The 12,166-nt window shown below is 43.9% G+C and overlaps 2 protein-coding genes across 15 annotated transcripts in view; one reads left to right on the forward strand and one right to left on the reverse strand.

Annotated features, from left to right (window-relative positions):
* Positions 1-3,650: 3,650 nt before the first annotated feature.
* LOC103226490 (uncharacterized) lies at positions 3,651-4,695 on the reverse strand. 2 transcript variants are annotated; one of them, XM_038004667.2, is made up of 2 exons: positions 4,069-4,695; positions 3,651-3,892 (listed from the first exon to the last, which is right to left on the reverse strand). In XM_038004667.2, the coding sequence occupies exons 1-2, from the start codon at positions 4,559-4,561 to the stop codon at positions 3,762-3,764; spliced, it is 624 nt and encodes a 207-aa protein (XP_037860595.2). In that variant the 5' UTR covers positions 4,562-4,695; the 3' UTR covers positions 3,651-3,761. The 2 variants fall into 2 exon arrangements, with proteins under 2 accessions (XP_037860595.2, XP_037860596.2); XM_038004668.2 differs by having other exon boundaries at positions 4,055-4,691.
* The window catches only part of ICA1 (islet cell autoantigen 1), a 156,996-nt gene continuing 148,741 nt past the window's right edge, over positions 3,912-12,166 (forward strand). For 2 of the 13 annotated variants that reach the window (XM_007982050.3, XM_073009099.1), the window contains exon 1: positions 3,912-4,034. In XM_007982050.3, coding sequence (XP_007980241.1) covers positions 3,956-4,034 — 79 coding nt within the window. In that variant the 5' untranslated portion in view covers positions 3,912-3,955. Of the gene's footprint in view, positions 4,035-4,271; positions 4,474-12,166 lie in introns of those variants that run through there. The other 11 variants (XM_007982059.3, XM_007982063.3, XM_007982058.3 and 8 more) reach the window with 7 other exon arrangements.

The following is a 12,166-nucleotide window of genomic DNA, read 5'->3' on the forward strand; positions in this document are numbered from 1 at the left end:
AAGACTAGAGCACACTTGCAAAATATTTGTGCGGCAGGAACTTTCCTTTATATTATCATGAGGTATCTAGTGGATGGACCTGAAATATTTCTCTTTCATTAACAGATTTTTCTGTCCTGTTTCCTCATATTTAGCTTCTTAGTGCCAGTAGAATTTGAATAGTATCCAGAAATCTGAAAATAAGTCACATATTTGGGGGTTTGTTGTATGGTTCTTACCCTGTAACTATTACTGGGGAAGACACTGGATTTACTGTGTACATGTGTGCACACATGTGTGTGTATGTGCCAATAAAACTATGAACACCTTTTTTTTTAACTTTTTAAACAGTTTTACCAAGACATAATTCACATGCCACTAATTCACAATGAATTGTAAAATGCACATCTCAATGGTTTTTAGCATATTGCAGATATTGTAAACACCACCAGTCAACCAATTGTAAAACATTTTCAACACATGAAAAAGAAACTCCTAATCCTACTACTTTGGGAGGCCAAAGTAAGTGGATCACTTGAGGTCAGGAGTTCAAGACCAGCCTGGCCAACATGGCAAAGCCCTGTCTCTACTAAAAACACAAAAATTAGCTGGGCACGGTGGCACACACCTGTAGTCCCAGCTACTCAGGAGGCTGAGGTAGGAGAATCCCTTGAACCCAGGAGATGGGGGCTGCAGTGAGCTGAGATTGTGCCACTGCACTCCAGTCTATGCAACAGAGTGCGACTCCGTCTCAAAAAAAAAACAAACAAAAAAACCCAAAAACCAACCAAACAAAAAATATCAATATTAGCTTGGCATGGTGGTGCATGCCTGTAATCCCAGCTACTCAGGAGGCTGAGGCGGGGGAATCACTTGAACCTGGGAGGCGAAGGTTGCAGTGAGCCAAGATTGTGCCACTGCACTCCACGCTGCAGGACACAGCAAGACTGTCTTTAAAAAAAAAAAAAAGAAAGAAAAGAAGAAAAAGAAACTCTGTACTCTTTAGATCTCACTCCCTATCCACCCATACTCTCTCCAGCCCTAAATGATCACTAATGTATTTTCTGCCTCTACAGATTTCTCTATTCTGGACTTTCATATAAATGGAATAATATATTTGTGACTGGCTTCTTTCACTCAGTATAATGTTTCAAGTTTTGTCTAAGTTGTAGCATATATCGGTACTTCATTCCTTTACATGGCTGAATATTCCATTACATGAATATACTACATTTTGTTTATTCATTTGTCTACAGCAGGACAGTTAGTTTTGACCTTTTGACTATTTTGAATAATGCTGCCATAGACATTTGTGTACTGTAGACATACGTTTTTATTTCTCTTGGATATAGACCTAGGAGTGGAATTGTTGGGTCATATGGTAGCTCTATGTTTAACCGTTTAAGGAACTTTCAGACTGGTTTCCAAAGTGGTTGCACCATTTTACATTCCCACCAGCAGTTTCCACCACCAATTTACATCCTCGCCTGGGTTTACCTTTGGACAATATTGCTTTGCCTAGGATGGCAGAATAGAATGACAGAAGGGCAACAGCCCAGTGACACAGTGGAAATCATACCAGCCCTAGACTGCCTACCTTCCAAGTTAAGTGAGAAAACAATAAACCCCTATTTCATTTAATCCACTGCTATTCCAAGTCTCTGATAGTAGCTTAACACAAATCCAACTCTTGTAGTCCCATTAGCATACTTGAATCCAGGAAGCTCTTGAAAAAATTATTGAATTGAATGTATAAAGATTTTTTTCATAGAAAATTTTCTTTGTCATCCTGTTGTACACTGGAAAATGCACCTTATTTCTCTCCTAATTTCTGATCCCATCATTCAATAGCCATTCTCCTTAGAAATTGTTTTGGGTTCTCACTAGCATCTCACTGGTGTTCCACAAGACAGAAACAACAACTGATTATTCAGAAACAAATGCAAGTGTTATTGATGGAGCCATGTTTTTAATGGGAAGGAAAAGCTCTCATTGTGGTGATGGAGAATGAGCAGGAGTTGTCTATTATCTCCTTTCTCAACTATTATCCTAAGTGTGAGGACAATAATTAGAATGATGAAAAGTCATTTAAGGTTTTTTCCTAAACTTTCTGGGAGCCCAAAGAATTTCAGTGCCATGTTGACTACATAATGCTTGCATCAGGTATTTGTTCTCTTTTAGACATTGCTTTTGAAGCCACTTTTAGCCTCTGTAACAGGTTAGACTCACAGTCACAGTTTTCACCTTGGAATTCAGAAAGGGTAAAAGAAAACTGTGTAATTAGTTGCAGCTCAGCTGTCCCCGTTTTTCCCCCTCATGCTTTTGTTCCAATCATCTGCATTTTGAGGGGATACTTTGAACACACACATAACCTCCCATTCTACTGGCTGTTTTGTAACAGATATAAATATTTGCCCCAAAGCCAGCCTTTGACCAATGGGGCTTCTGATTAAGTTTTAATATAACTGGTAAATCACTACTGGTAGAAAGGAGAACATTACAGAGTCAGGAAAATGCTTCAGTTAACTGATGATATGCTCAGTCAACGTTTATTGAGCACCTATGACGTTCATTACGGCACTTCATTCTGTTAAAGAATAATAATCTCTTTATCCTTTTAACTCCTGATAATAGATTTTTACACATAAATTTACAGTTCTTGGAATCAATGTTCTTAAAATATCTTAACAATCTTTCTTTTGTAAGGAAGCCTTTCTCATTTTAAAGGTTTTGGGTTTTTTTCTTCTTCTTCTTCTTACATATGGCAAGATCATTTGGCTTGTGTTGTTAACAGGTTAGTTTGAATGTTTCTTGTAAGAGCCAAATATATATAAGCAATGCTTTTCTCTCTGAAAATTTCTCCTGAATCTCAGCTTTTCAACAATTTACTATTTTGTAGACCACATTCATGATTTGTTTACTCATACACACTTATTAACGAGCTGTTTACTCAGCTCCAAAATTTGTGTTAGACTAGGACAGGCTCAAATCTATGACAAACAGAATCCCCAAAGAATAACTTTAAAGGTTATGTAAATTTCTGGAGCTATGCTATCTTATTATCTTTCTATTAAAATGTCAACATCTTCTATACTTTTTCTCCATCCATTCTGGCAAGACACCAAGCTATCTTGAGATTAAGCTAAGTCTCCTAGTTCAGATTCAAATCCCTGCTCAATAATCTCTTTATGGCACTCTGGGCAGTGTCTTCATTTGTGAAATCGGGATAATGATTTTATCTACAGTATTGGGTTGCTGTAAGGATTAAATGTAAAGCATACAGCATGTGCTGGACATATAGCTAGCACTCCATCCATGTTAGCGCAGGATTTCAGATTTGTCTGCATCATTACTCAATAACTATCATTCGGCCCTTTTAAATTGTTTCAGCGACGACTGAATGAACTTATTTATAAATATACAACATAACCAGGGATGAAGTCATAGTACATTGAGGTTTCATTTCCATATACATAACATTAGGAAGCAGCTACGCCAACACTTTCTCTTCCTGTGATCTGTACACTGCAGGGTCTCTAGAAACAATGGTTTGGTTCTTTCCTGGTGACAAACGATAAGAGAAGATGAAACTGCTATAAATGGCAACAACTTAGAAATAAAAGACACAGAAATATATGGGCATGAAAAATATATAACTATACATACACAGCTGTTTTTAAAACATGGCCTTTATTCTTAAAGCTCAAACTTGATTTTCAGGTACAGCAGGCCTCTGTAACTTTTCTTGGCATTGAAGTCATGAAGTCTCCCGTCCTCTAAAGCTACAGAAATTTAACCTGGAAGCAAGCAGCAGGCACTACGCACGGCACCGAGGGAACCCTGGGGTGTACGCTGTGGCTCCCACCTGTCCGCCAGGTCATTGTGACGCAAACGCTATGGCCACGTGGAACACCTGCCGGAGAGCAGGGGCGGGGTCACTCTGGGCGGCGGATCCGAGCGGGGGATACCCCAGGAGATGGGGGTCGAGGAGAGACCCCCGGGAGTAGAGAGAGAGAGAGACTCACTCCCCGAGTACCCGACCCGCCCCAGGCAAGGTGAGGTCAACGCCACTCACCTCCCCCTGGTTACCCTGGGAGGGGTCGCCCCGGCCGGCGTCTGCGGGAGGTGAGAAGCGGGGAAGGGAGGCAGTGGGGACGCCCAGGCAGCGGTAGGTATCCGGGCGGCAAGGGCGCCCGCACCCCCTGGCCGCTGCGCTGCGCTGCGGCGCGCACGGGCTCAGCTGGCTGCTATTCCGGCTGGTGGCGGCCGCCGCAGGAAGGGCCGGTTCCTGCGCTCCCCCGCCCCTTTCCCTCGCCTTCGGCTGACGCTGACGTCGGATGAGTGATCCGCAGGGACGCTCCGACCGCGGCCGGGAGGCTCCTGGGGGCCGGGGCTCCGAGGTACCTGCCCTCCGGGGTCGGGGCGGGGGCGCGCCGGGCGGGCTGCAGGAGGCAGCAGGAGACGCCCGGCAGCCGGGACGGTCGGGGACGCCTGGTAGGAGCTGCCTTCTCTGCCCTCCGCGGGCGGCGCGTGATAGGCGGGTCGCCTCCTCGGGTCCCGGATCCCGGTGCGGGAACCGCATCAGCCCCTTCCTCTCCCCTCCTCCCTCCGGCCTGGGAAGGTCTGGAGGATGCGCGCGCCATGAGAGCGTGCGTCAGCCCCGGGGGAGCGGGAGGGAAGCGTTCCGCGCTTCGGCCCCAGCGCTGGGAGCACCGGCACCCACGCCAGCCCACCCCACCCACCCACCCCGCGCCGCGCCTTCCCGGCGGCTCCGGCCCCAGGACCCCAAGCTCCCTGGTGGGCAGGGACTTGCGTCCAGGGTTGACTTGTTGACAAGTTCACCTGCTGCGGCGCCTGGTGTGTGCTTTTTTTCTTTCCCCCGTGGCCCGTTTTTTGGCAGGGGCGGCAGAGAGCATATGGGTGCCTCTTTATAACCACTAGTGCCAGGAGGCCTGAGCTTGGTCCCTCGGGGGCGAGGTGCTCAGCAGTCTCGAACTAGACGGGGCGAGAGCCCTTAAGCAACCCCGGTTCCAGCAAACCCTGGCGCGCCCGTTTCCTTTGGGTGCAGCTGACTCCGCCTTTCCTGCTCCGGGGCTATTGCAGCTCCTGCTTCCTCTAGAAACGAACATATCCTGTTGTTATGTCTGCCTTTCCCCCAAAGCGGCTCTCCATGAACCTTTCCCACTGTCTTTTTACTTGTAGTGTCCCCAAAGCACCGGAGCTTCTCTCTGGGGTCTTAAAAGTATCGCGCCCTTATGCTGGCGAAGGGCATTAACTGCCTGGTTGGGGAGAGTTAGTTTGGAAAGAATCGCGTTCTCTTCTCTTAGATGGCTTTAAAAAATTAGCACAAGAAAGGGTTTTGTTCGTGAATCTTAGTGAGATCTGGTAACTGTATAAAAATTATCAAGGCCTGGAAAATATGTCACCAACTTGCTTGGGAGTGATACTGATTGTAGGAAGAAAGGCACATAAGACATTCATTGGCCATTAAGGTCCTATGAAATATGACTCATCGCAAACATGTTTTTGTCCATACATTTCAGTGAAGTCTCTCCAGAAAATCTCACACTGGTTTCTGTGACCCTCTGGTTTGAATATGAGATCTGAACTGTTTTGGGGTTAGGGAGTGAAATAAATGCTTAGTCTGAAATCTAGGCTCCCGATGCAATTTCATACCCGCTATTTAAAACACACACACTCTCTAAAACTGCTGTTAAGTTTTTAAACCAAAGATATCTTTTTAGATTTCAGTCTTTATTTTTGAAACACGCTTTGTAGAGAATACCATAGGGACAAAATCAATTTATAATCCTTAATAGCTCAAATATCACTCTTTGGTTTTATACTAATACTGTACATACATCTTAATTGCAAGAGATGTTGCTTTCTAATTGTTTCTGTTTGTATTACAAAGAGAAGTAATTGTACTGTTCATAAAGATGAACCTTTAGAAAACGTAACAGTTAAGCTACAGAGGGCTATTTGTGGAGAGACCTGATGTTTAAAAAAACCTTAACCCTGTGTCCTCCACCAGTGGATCATTGAGTGCTGAAGACACTGGGTGGTAATTGCCTGGATGGTTTATTTTGTAACTATTTTCCCCCATTTGGAACACCTAAGTAACTATCTGACCGCTTTCTCTATGCATCTTTACTGCAGTGTGTATCTCCACATCAACCTCACGAAAAGTATAGAAAATTTTGTTACTCAGAGCCTTCAAAATAACTACATTTTCAAGGCATTTGACTAATAGTACATTTTTTTCAGATGCAAGCAGCATTAGCGGTATGGAGGTCTGGCAACTATGCCATAACATAGAAGGATAAACTTGTGTTTGGTATGAACTTCTTAGATTACGGAAACCTCATACGAGAGAGTGAGGAAGTTGACAGACCACAAGGGTCAAGAGGAATTTTTCCTCTTAGTTGGTTGAGCCTCAGGGTAGGTGGCTGTGTTTCTAATCAGCACGCTGGTCACTAGTGTCCTTTTTTTCCATCTGCATTATCAGATTTATGGGAACCATTAATAAGGATGCTATCTGCATGTTTTGTCCATGAGGCAACATAGATCACTAACGAACCTTATCCCCCAACCCCACCACCATTCACAATCTGCCTCAGCAGAGTCTTAAACTCAAAAAACTTTCCCCCTGCTTTTTTCTTGATTCCCAAGCTGATACATTTCTATCACAATCATATCTAGCACTCTGAGGAAGTACAGAGGACACATGGGCTTTGGATCCTGATGGAGCAAGATCAGAATCCCTGCGGTAACACCTAACTAGCCGTGTGACCTTGACCAAGTTACTTAAGTCACCATTTCCTTATCTACAGAACAGGAATATCCACCTTTTTAGGGGCAGGGTGGAGATTAGAGATAATGTATATAACATGCTTTGCAGACTTTTAAATAAGACTCACTCAGTAGTAATAAATTATTCTTTCACATGCTAAACGTATGCTATCCCTATCTAAAAAGAATGGTGCTGCTTTACTTGTGATAGGAAGTATATTTCAATTTGGCTTTGAGTAGTTCAAGTAATTTTATACCAATACTAAGACCCTGGGCTTTATGGAAAACACTCTCTGAAGTTGGGGGGTGCAATCAGAAACAAAGCAAATCTAATTTGTTCCAGTGGGGATAGATCTTCCAAGCCCCTGCCACTCAAACGTAGTCCATGGACCTGTAGCATGTGGCCTCCCCTGGGAGCTTATTAGAAATGCAAAATTTTAGCCTGCCTGCTACTCTCTTCTAGACCCACTGAATTCAAATCTGCATTTTAACAAGATCCCCGTGTGTATGTTAACATTTGAGAAGCACGGCTGTAACCTGTTATTTCTCAAACTTTAGTGTCCCAGAGAATCATTTGGGGGCTTGTCATAAATGTGGATTCCCAGTCAAGCTTCCCTCATCTGCTGTTAAACAACATCTCCGGTAGCTCTGATCCCTAGGGTCTCCCACTGCTGTGAAACTGTCCAGCACACTGCTCTAAAATGAGCCTCTGTCCTCTTCCTTCACAAAGCACTTTGGCAACTATGATCTTATATGATATTCAACCCCCTTTTAGGTACATAGATATAATAATCTCCATCTGTCTGATAAGGACTGCAGGCATGATTTGCCATGGATAGATGCATATGGTAGAACTGCCTTGGAGCCTCTCAAAATCCTAGCTGACCACACTTTTACTATTCTAGCAATTTACTATTTAGTGTTCTAGCATCAAATTAACATAGTTTTTGTTTTTTGGCCTGTAAGTAATTTTCATAAATAACTAATGAATCTCTCCAGGACAGGGAAGACTCCATGTGATAGGGCATTTTATACCTGTTTTTATAACAAAGCCTGCCTACTATGTGACTGTAGGCCAGTTACTTAAGATAACTTCTTCGTGAAATGAATATAAATCATTATGTCAACTTGGCAGTGATATGAGTGAAGCATATACCCCAGTGTCTGAGAAGTGGCAGTTCCTCAATTAGTGGTAACTACTTGTTCCAGTGTAAACCTAGTGAGCTAGAATGAGTTCATGAAAAGATGGGGAAATGATAGCCTGCATCACTCATGATGGGAATCATCTGTCTGTCTTGCTAAGTCAGATGACATCATCCATCAGGCCTTTGACCAAATCAGAGAAGTGGGATGACTTAGTATTGAACAAGCATTGGTTGTATATGTACCACGAGCTACGCACTGTGCTAAATGCTCAGAATCCCAAGACTCACACCCAATCATGCTGTGGAGGAGCCTACAGCTCTGTAAAAGAGAGAGAGAGAGGAGTCAACTAACCAGTTGTCTTTCAGGGAAAGCAGGGGGGAGATAGAGGCACAGTTGGTAATGCAGCCCAGGGCAAGGGCATCCCATCCAAACAGGAGAGAGAGCAGAGAAAACCTGAGATGCTTCATGGAGGAGATTGCCCTTAAGTTGAGCCTTAAACAACCAGTAGGAATTCGGCAGGTAAATAAGGGTTGGGAGTGGGGAGAAAGAGCGTTCCCCACTCCCAACCATGTGTACGTGTGTACAAAAGTCAACGAACAAGGGAGAGAATACTAATACAAATAGTCCTCATGTTTGGAGCCCGGTGTCTATGTGTGTCCCTTACTAGCTGAGTGGCCATGGACAAGTTTGATCATCTGTGATTCCGGAGGATTAGATGCACTAATCACTGTAAGCACAGGACTGACTCCAATTATTTGTTGCATGGTTGTGGAGGTGGTGGAGGTATTAGTAGAAAATAGGGAACTAATATTAAAAAGTTAGAGAACATTGCAGGGGTCAATTTTAGAATATATTTAGCAGAAAATACGTGAATTAAGAGAGGTTGACTGAATGCAATATAGTTCTGTGGAGTGGAAAATATGAGGTGTATGTGTTCGGTGATGGACCACTGAATATATAGATAGTAGTCATTGTTAATTTTAAGAGTCTAGATGGGAAACTAGAAAGGTCCTCTGTTTCTAGGTAGTGAAAGAATTTGTATAAGAAGTGACTCTTAAGTATTGCAACAATGTTCCAAGAGTATACATATTGAAATCCATCTCTTACCATCATCATGATCAAACTCACTCCCACATCTCTATTCCCACAACAGGGCATAGACATCAATGTCTGAAACCTAATAGTACCTAGGGGAAAATCCAGCCTTCTCTGTGATGTTTCCAGGGTAGAGCATTCTAAGCCAGAGACCAAGAAACTGATTTTTATAAATAGTGCCCCTCTCCTTAGTCGTAGGAACCCTGACAACCATCAAGGAAAAAGTCAATCAGTAATTGCAGGTTTTGTTGTGCACAGTAGCACCATATTGGCAATGGATTTGGGACTAACCCAGCACCTAAGCCTGTGATTGGGGGAGATTGTTTTTATTGAAACATAGCCCCATTAATCAACCTCCTTTCATCCAAGAGTAGAGTAGAGTTAGTTAAAAAAAAAGAGCTCAGAAATCAAAAGTAAACTTGTGTTTACCAGTTGCTGACTTTGGGTAAATTACTTCATCCTTCTAAACTTTGTTTCTCACTTGCAAAATGGGTTGATATCCCCTTCATAATGTGTGGCGATGACATAATGATGTTAAGTACTTCACACATGTAAGGTGCTTGGTAAGCGATGGCACATAATTATTGCCCCTTGCCCAGCACGTATTTACTGAATGACTACCGTGCTCCAGGGGCGATGCTTTGGTGCTCCAGGCAAAGATGAACTTGAGGGTCCCTATACTCATGGGACCTACAGTCTGGTGCAGGAGATACAGATGTAATTAGCTCCTTGAAGGAGAGTACAGGAGTGCAGTGGCACCACCAGTATGGAGCAGTTAATTCTTCAGTGGGGAGGACTGGAGTTCCAGATCCCTGGGGAGAGGGATAAAGAAGAGATGTTGAGTTGGTAAGACTTCACTGAAGAGGCAATATTTGCGAAGGGTCTTGATGTAAGTTCTAAGTTAGTCAATCACACAAAGGAGGGGAGGGCATTCCAAGTGGAAAGAATCATCTCAAGGCCTTGAAGTGTATAGTGTATTCAGGAAAGCACAAGTGTTCTGACATGCTCAGAGGGAATAGTTCTGTTCGAGGGTGGGAAGGGGAGTCAGGATGTGAAGGGGCCTATGTTTTTTCCAAAAATGTTTGGAATTTCTCTAGTGGCAATAGAAAGCAGTTAAAACATTTTAAGTGGGAGAGTGAAATAATTAGATTTGCATCATATAGTGATAGGTCGGGCAGTGTTGTGAAGATTGGAATGGACAAGCACATGGATAGTGTTGCCTCTTAAGGCCTAGGTTGTCGTAGCTATGAAGATAGAAAATATAAGATGCATTTAATCGCTTTTTAAGAGGTAGAATGGAGAGAACCTGGAGACTGGCTGCAAAAGATGAAAGAGGCTGGGTGTGGTGGCTTATGTCTGTAATCCTAACACTTTGGGAGGCCAAGGCAAGAGGATCGCTTGAACTCAAGTGTTTGAGACCAGCCTGGGCAACATAGTGAGACCTCATCTCTACCAAAAATTTAAAAAATTAGTTGGGTGTGGTGGTATGTGCCTGTAGTCTCAGTTACTTGGTAGGCTAAGTAAGAGGATCGCTTGAGCTCAGCAGGTGAGCCATGATTGTGCCACTGCACTCCGGCCTGGGCAACAGAGCAAGACCCTGCCAAAAAGAAAAAAAGAAGTGAGGTTTTCAACTTAGGCCATTCAGTAGATTTAGTGCTGGTAATTAACATAGGGACCACAGAAAGAAGAAGAATTTGGGAGTACAGATGGAAAGTGAGGAGTTTAGTTTTAGATTTGCTGAATTTGAAGTGCCTATGGAGCAATCCAGGTAAAGATGACCATCTGGAGGTGGAAATGTGGATCTGGTGCCCTGGAGAGGTGTGTGATTTTGGAAGCTGTTGGCATACAGCTGGCAGTTGAAGCCATGGAAGTGGCCTCACCTAATGAGAGCAAATAAAGTTCCAAGCTTGGAACCTTACAGATACTGATATTTGAGATGCAGGCACAGAGGAAAAGCAGCCAGCAAAGAAAATTGAAAATGTAGAAAACTATGGAGAATATTTCATGAAAAGTAGAGAAAGAGGAGCTTTTCAAGAAAGGAAGAGAACATGGTCAAAGGTCACGAGAAATGAGGACTTGAGTGGGGTCCATAGTGAAAGATGTTCTCTGGGCCGGTGGAGAAAGGAACCAGCCAGCATGGGCTTAGAACTCTTGACTGTGAAGAGAAGGAAGAAGATGGGAACTGAGAAAGAGGTTGAAGAATGAGGCCTGAGGGTAGAAATCAAGGGAGATTGATTAACTTGAAAGAGAAGAGACAATAGATGGACTAAGGTGGGCAGGGGCAAGGGTGTAGGAGCTGTCCTTCCTAGGGAGAAGGAAGTGAACAGCAGGTTATGGTCATGGTTCTGGATAGCTCCAAAGAAGTAAGGAGGAGTACACTGAGAGTGGAAACTGTGACAGAAGGTGCCCAGCGCGATGCCAAGGCCATGGTTCCCCAGAGTGCATGAAGAGGGAGACTGCCTATCACCACCCTGCAGGGTTTTCTTCCACCCACTGCTCCCTGAAGGCCAAGAACTAAGTGTCCTGGTGCCTAATGCTGTTGACTCAGTGTTGCCATATGCAGTATTGGCATCATTGTGAAGTATGTAAACATTGTGTTGTGTTTGTGCTAAGCCACTCCCCACTTTCTGCTTCCTGTTTCTCTCTTCTCTGCACTCCTAACCTGGAGCTCAGTGCCTTCATGCAACTTTCTGGGTTTTCTACCTGGGCCTGCCCTAGAGGGTACATGCCCAATATCGCTGTCTTTCCTGACCCCCATCAAAATAATCAGTCTTGCGCTTTGTAAGCTCTGAGCTTTGCTGCTGTTTATTTCCTGAGAAAGTAGAGAGAACCTGAAAAAGGGATCTTTATTAGTTCTCAAATAACACCAACTAGATGACCCAATAGAGGCAAGCGTGGTACTGTTAGTTGGGCGTACATGAACATATAGTGCTTTCTTCTGCTGCCTGGTTCCCTTTGCTGTTGAGCTCTGAGATCCTTTTTTTGCTCCTCCCTTCCCCTGCCTGGACTGCCTGCATTCCCTGCTCCTAAGGCAGCCCAAACTTCAAACATGATTTACCTGCCACAGCTTAACCAAGGAAAGTTCTGGAATATGTGCCATTTCCAGAGAAAGGAGCTGTGGTGGTTTGTTTACAGGACCTGTGCACAGCATACA

Source organism: Chlorocebus sabaeus, chromosome 21 (assembly GCF_047675955.1).
Source record: "Chlorocebus sabaeus isolate Y175 chromosome 21, mChlSab1.0.hap1, whole genome shotgun sequence".
NCBI lineage: Eukaryota > Metazoa > Chordata > Mammalia > Primates > Cercopithecidae > Chlorocebus > Chlorocebus sabaeus.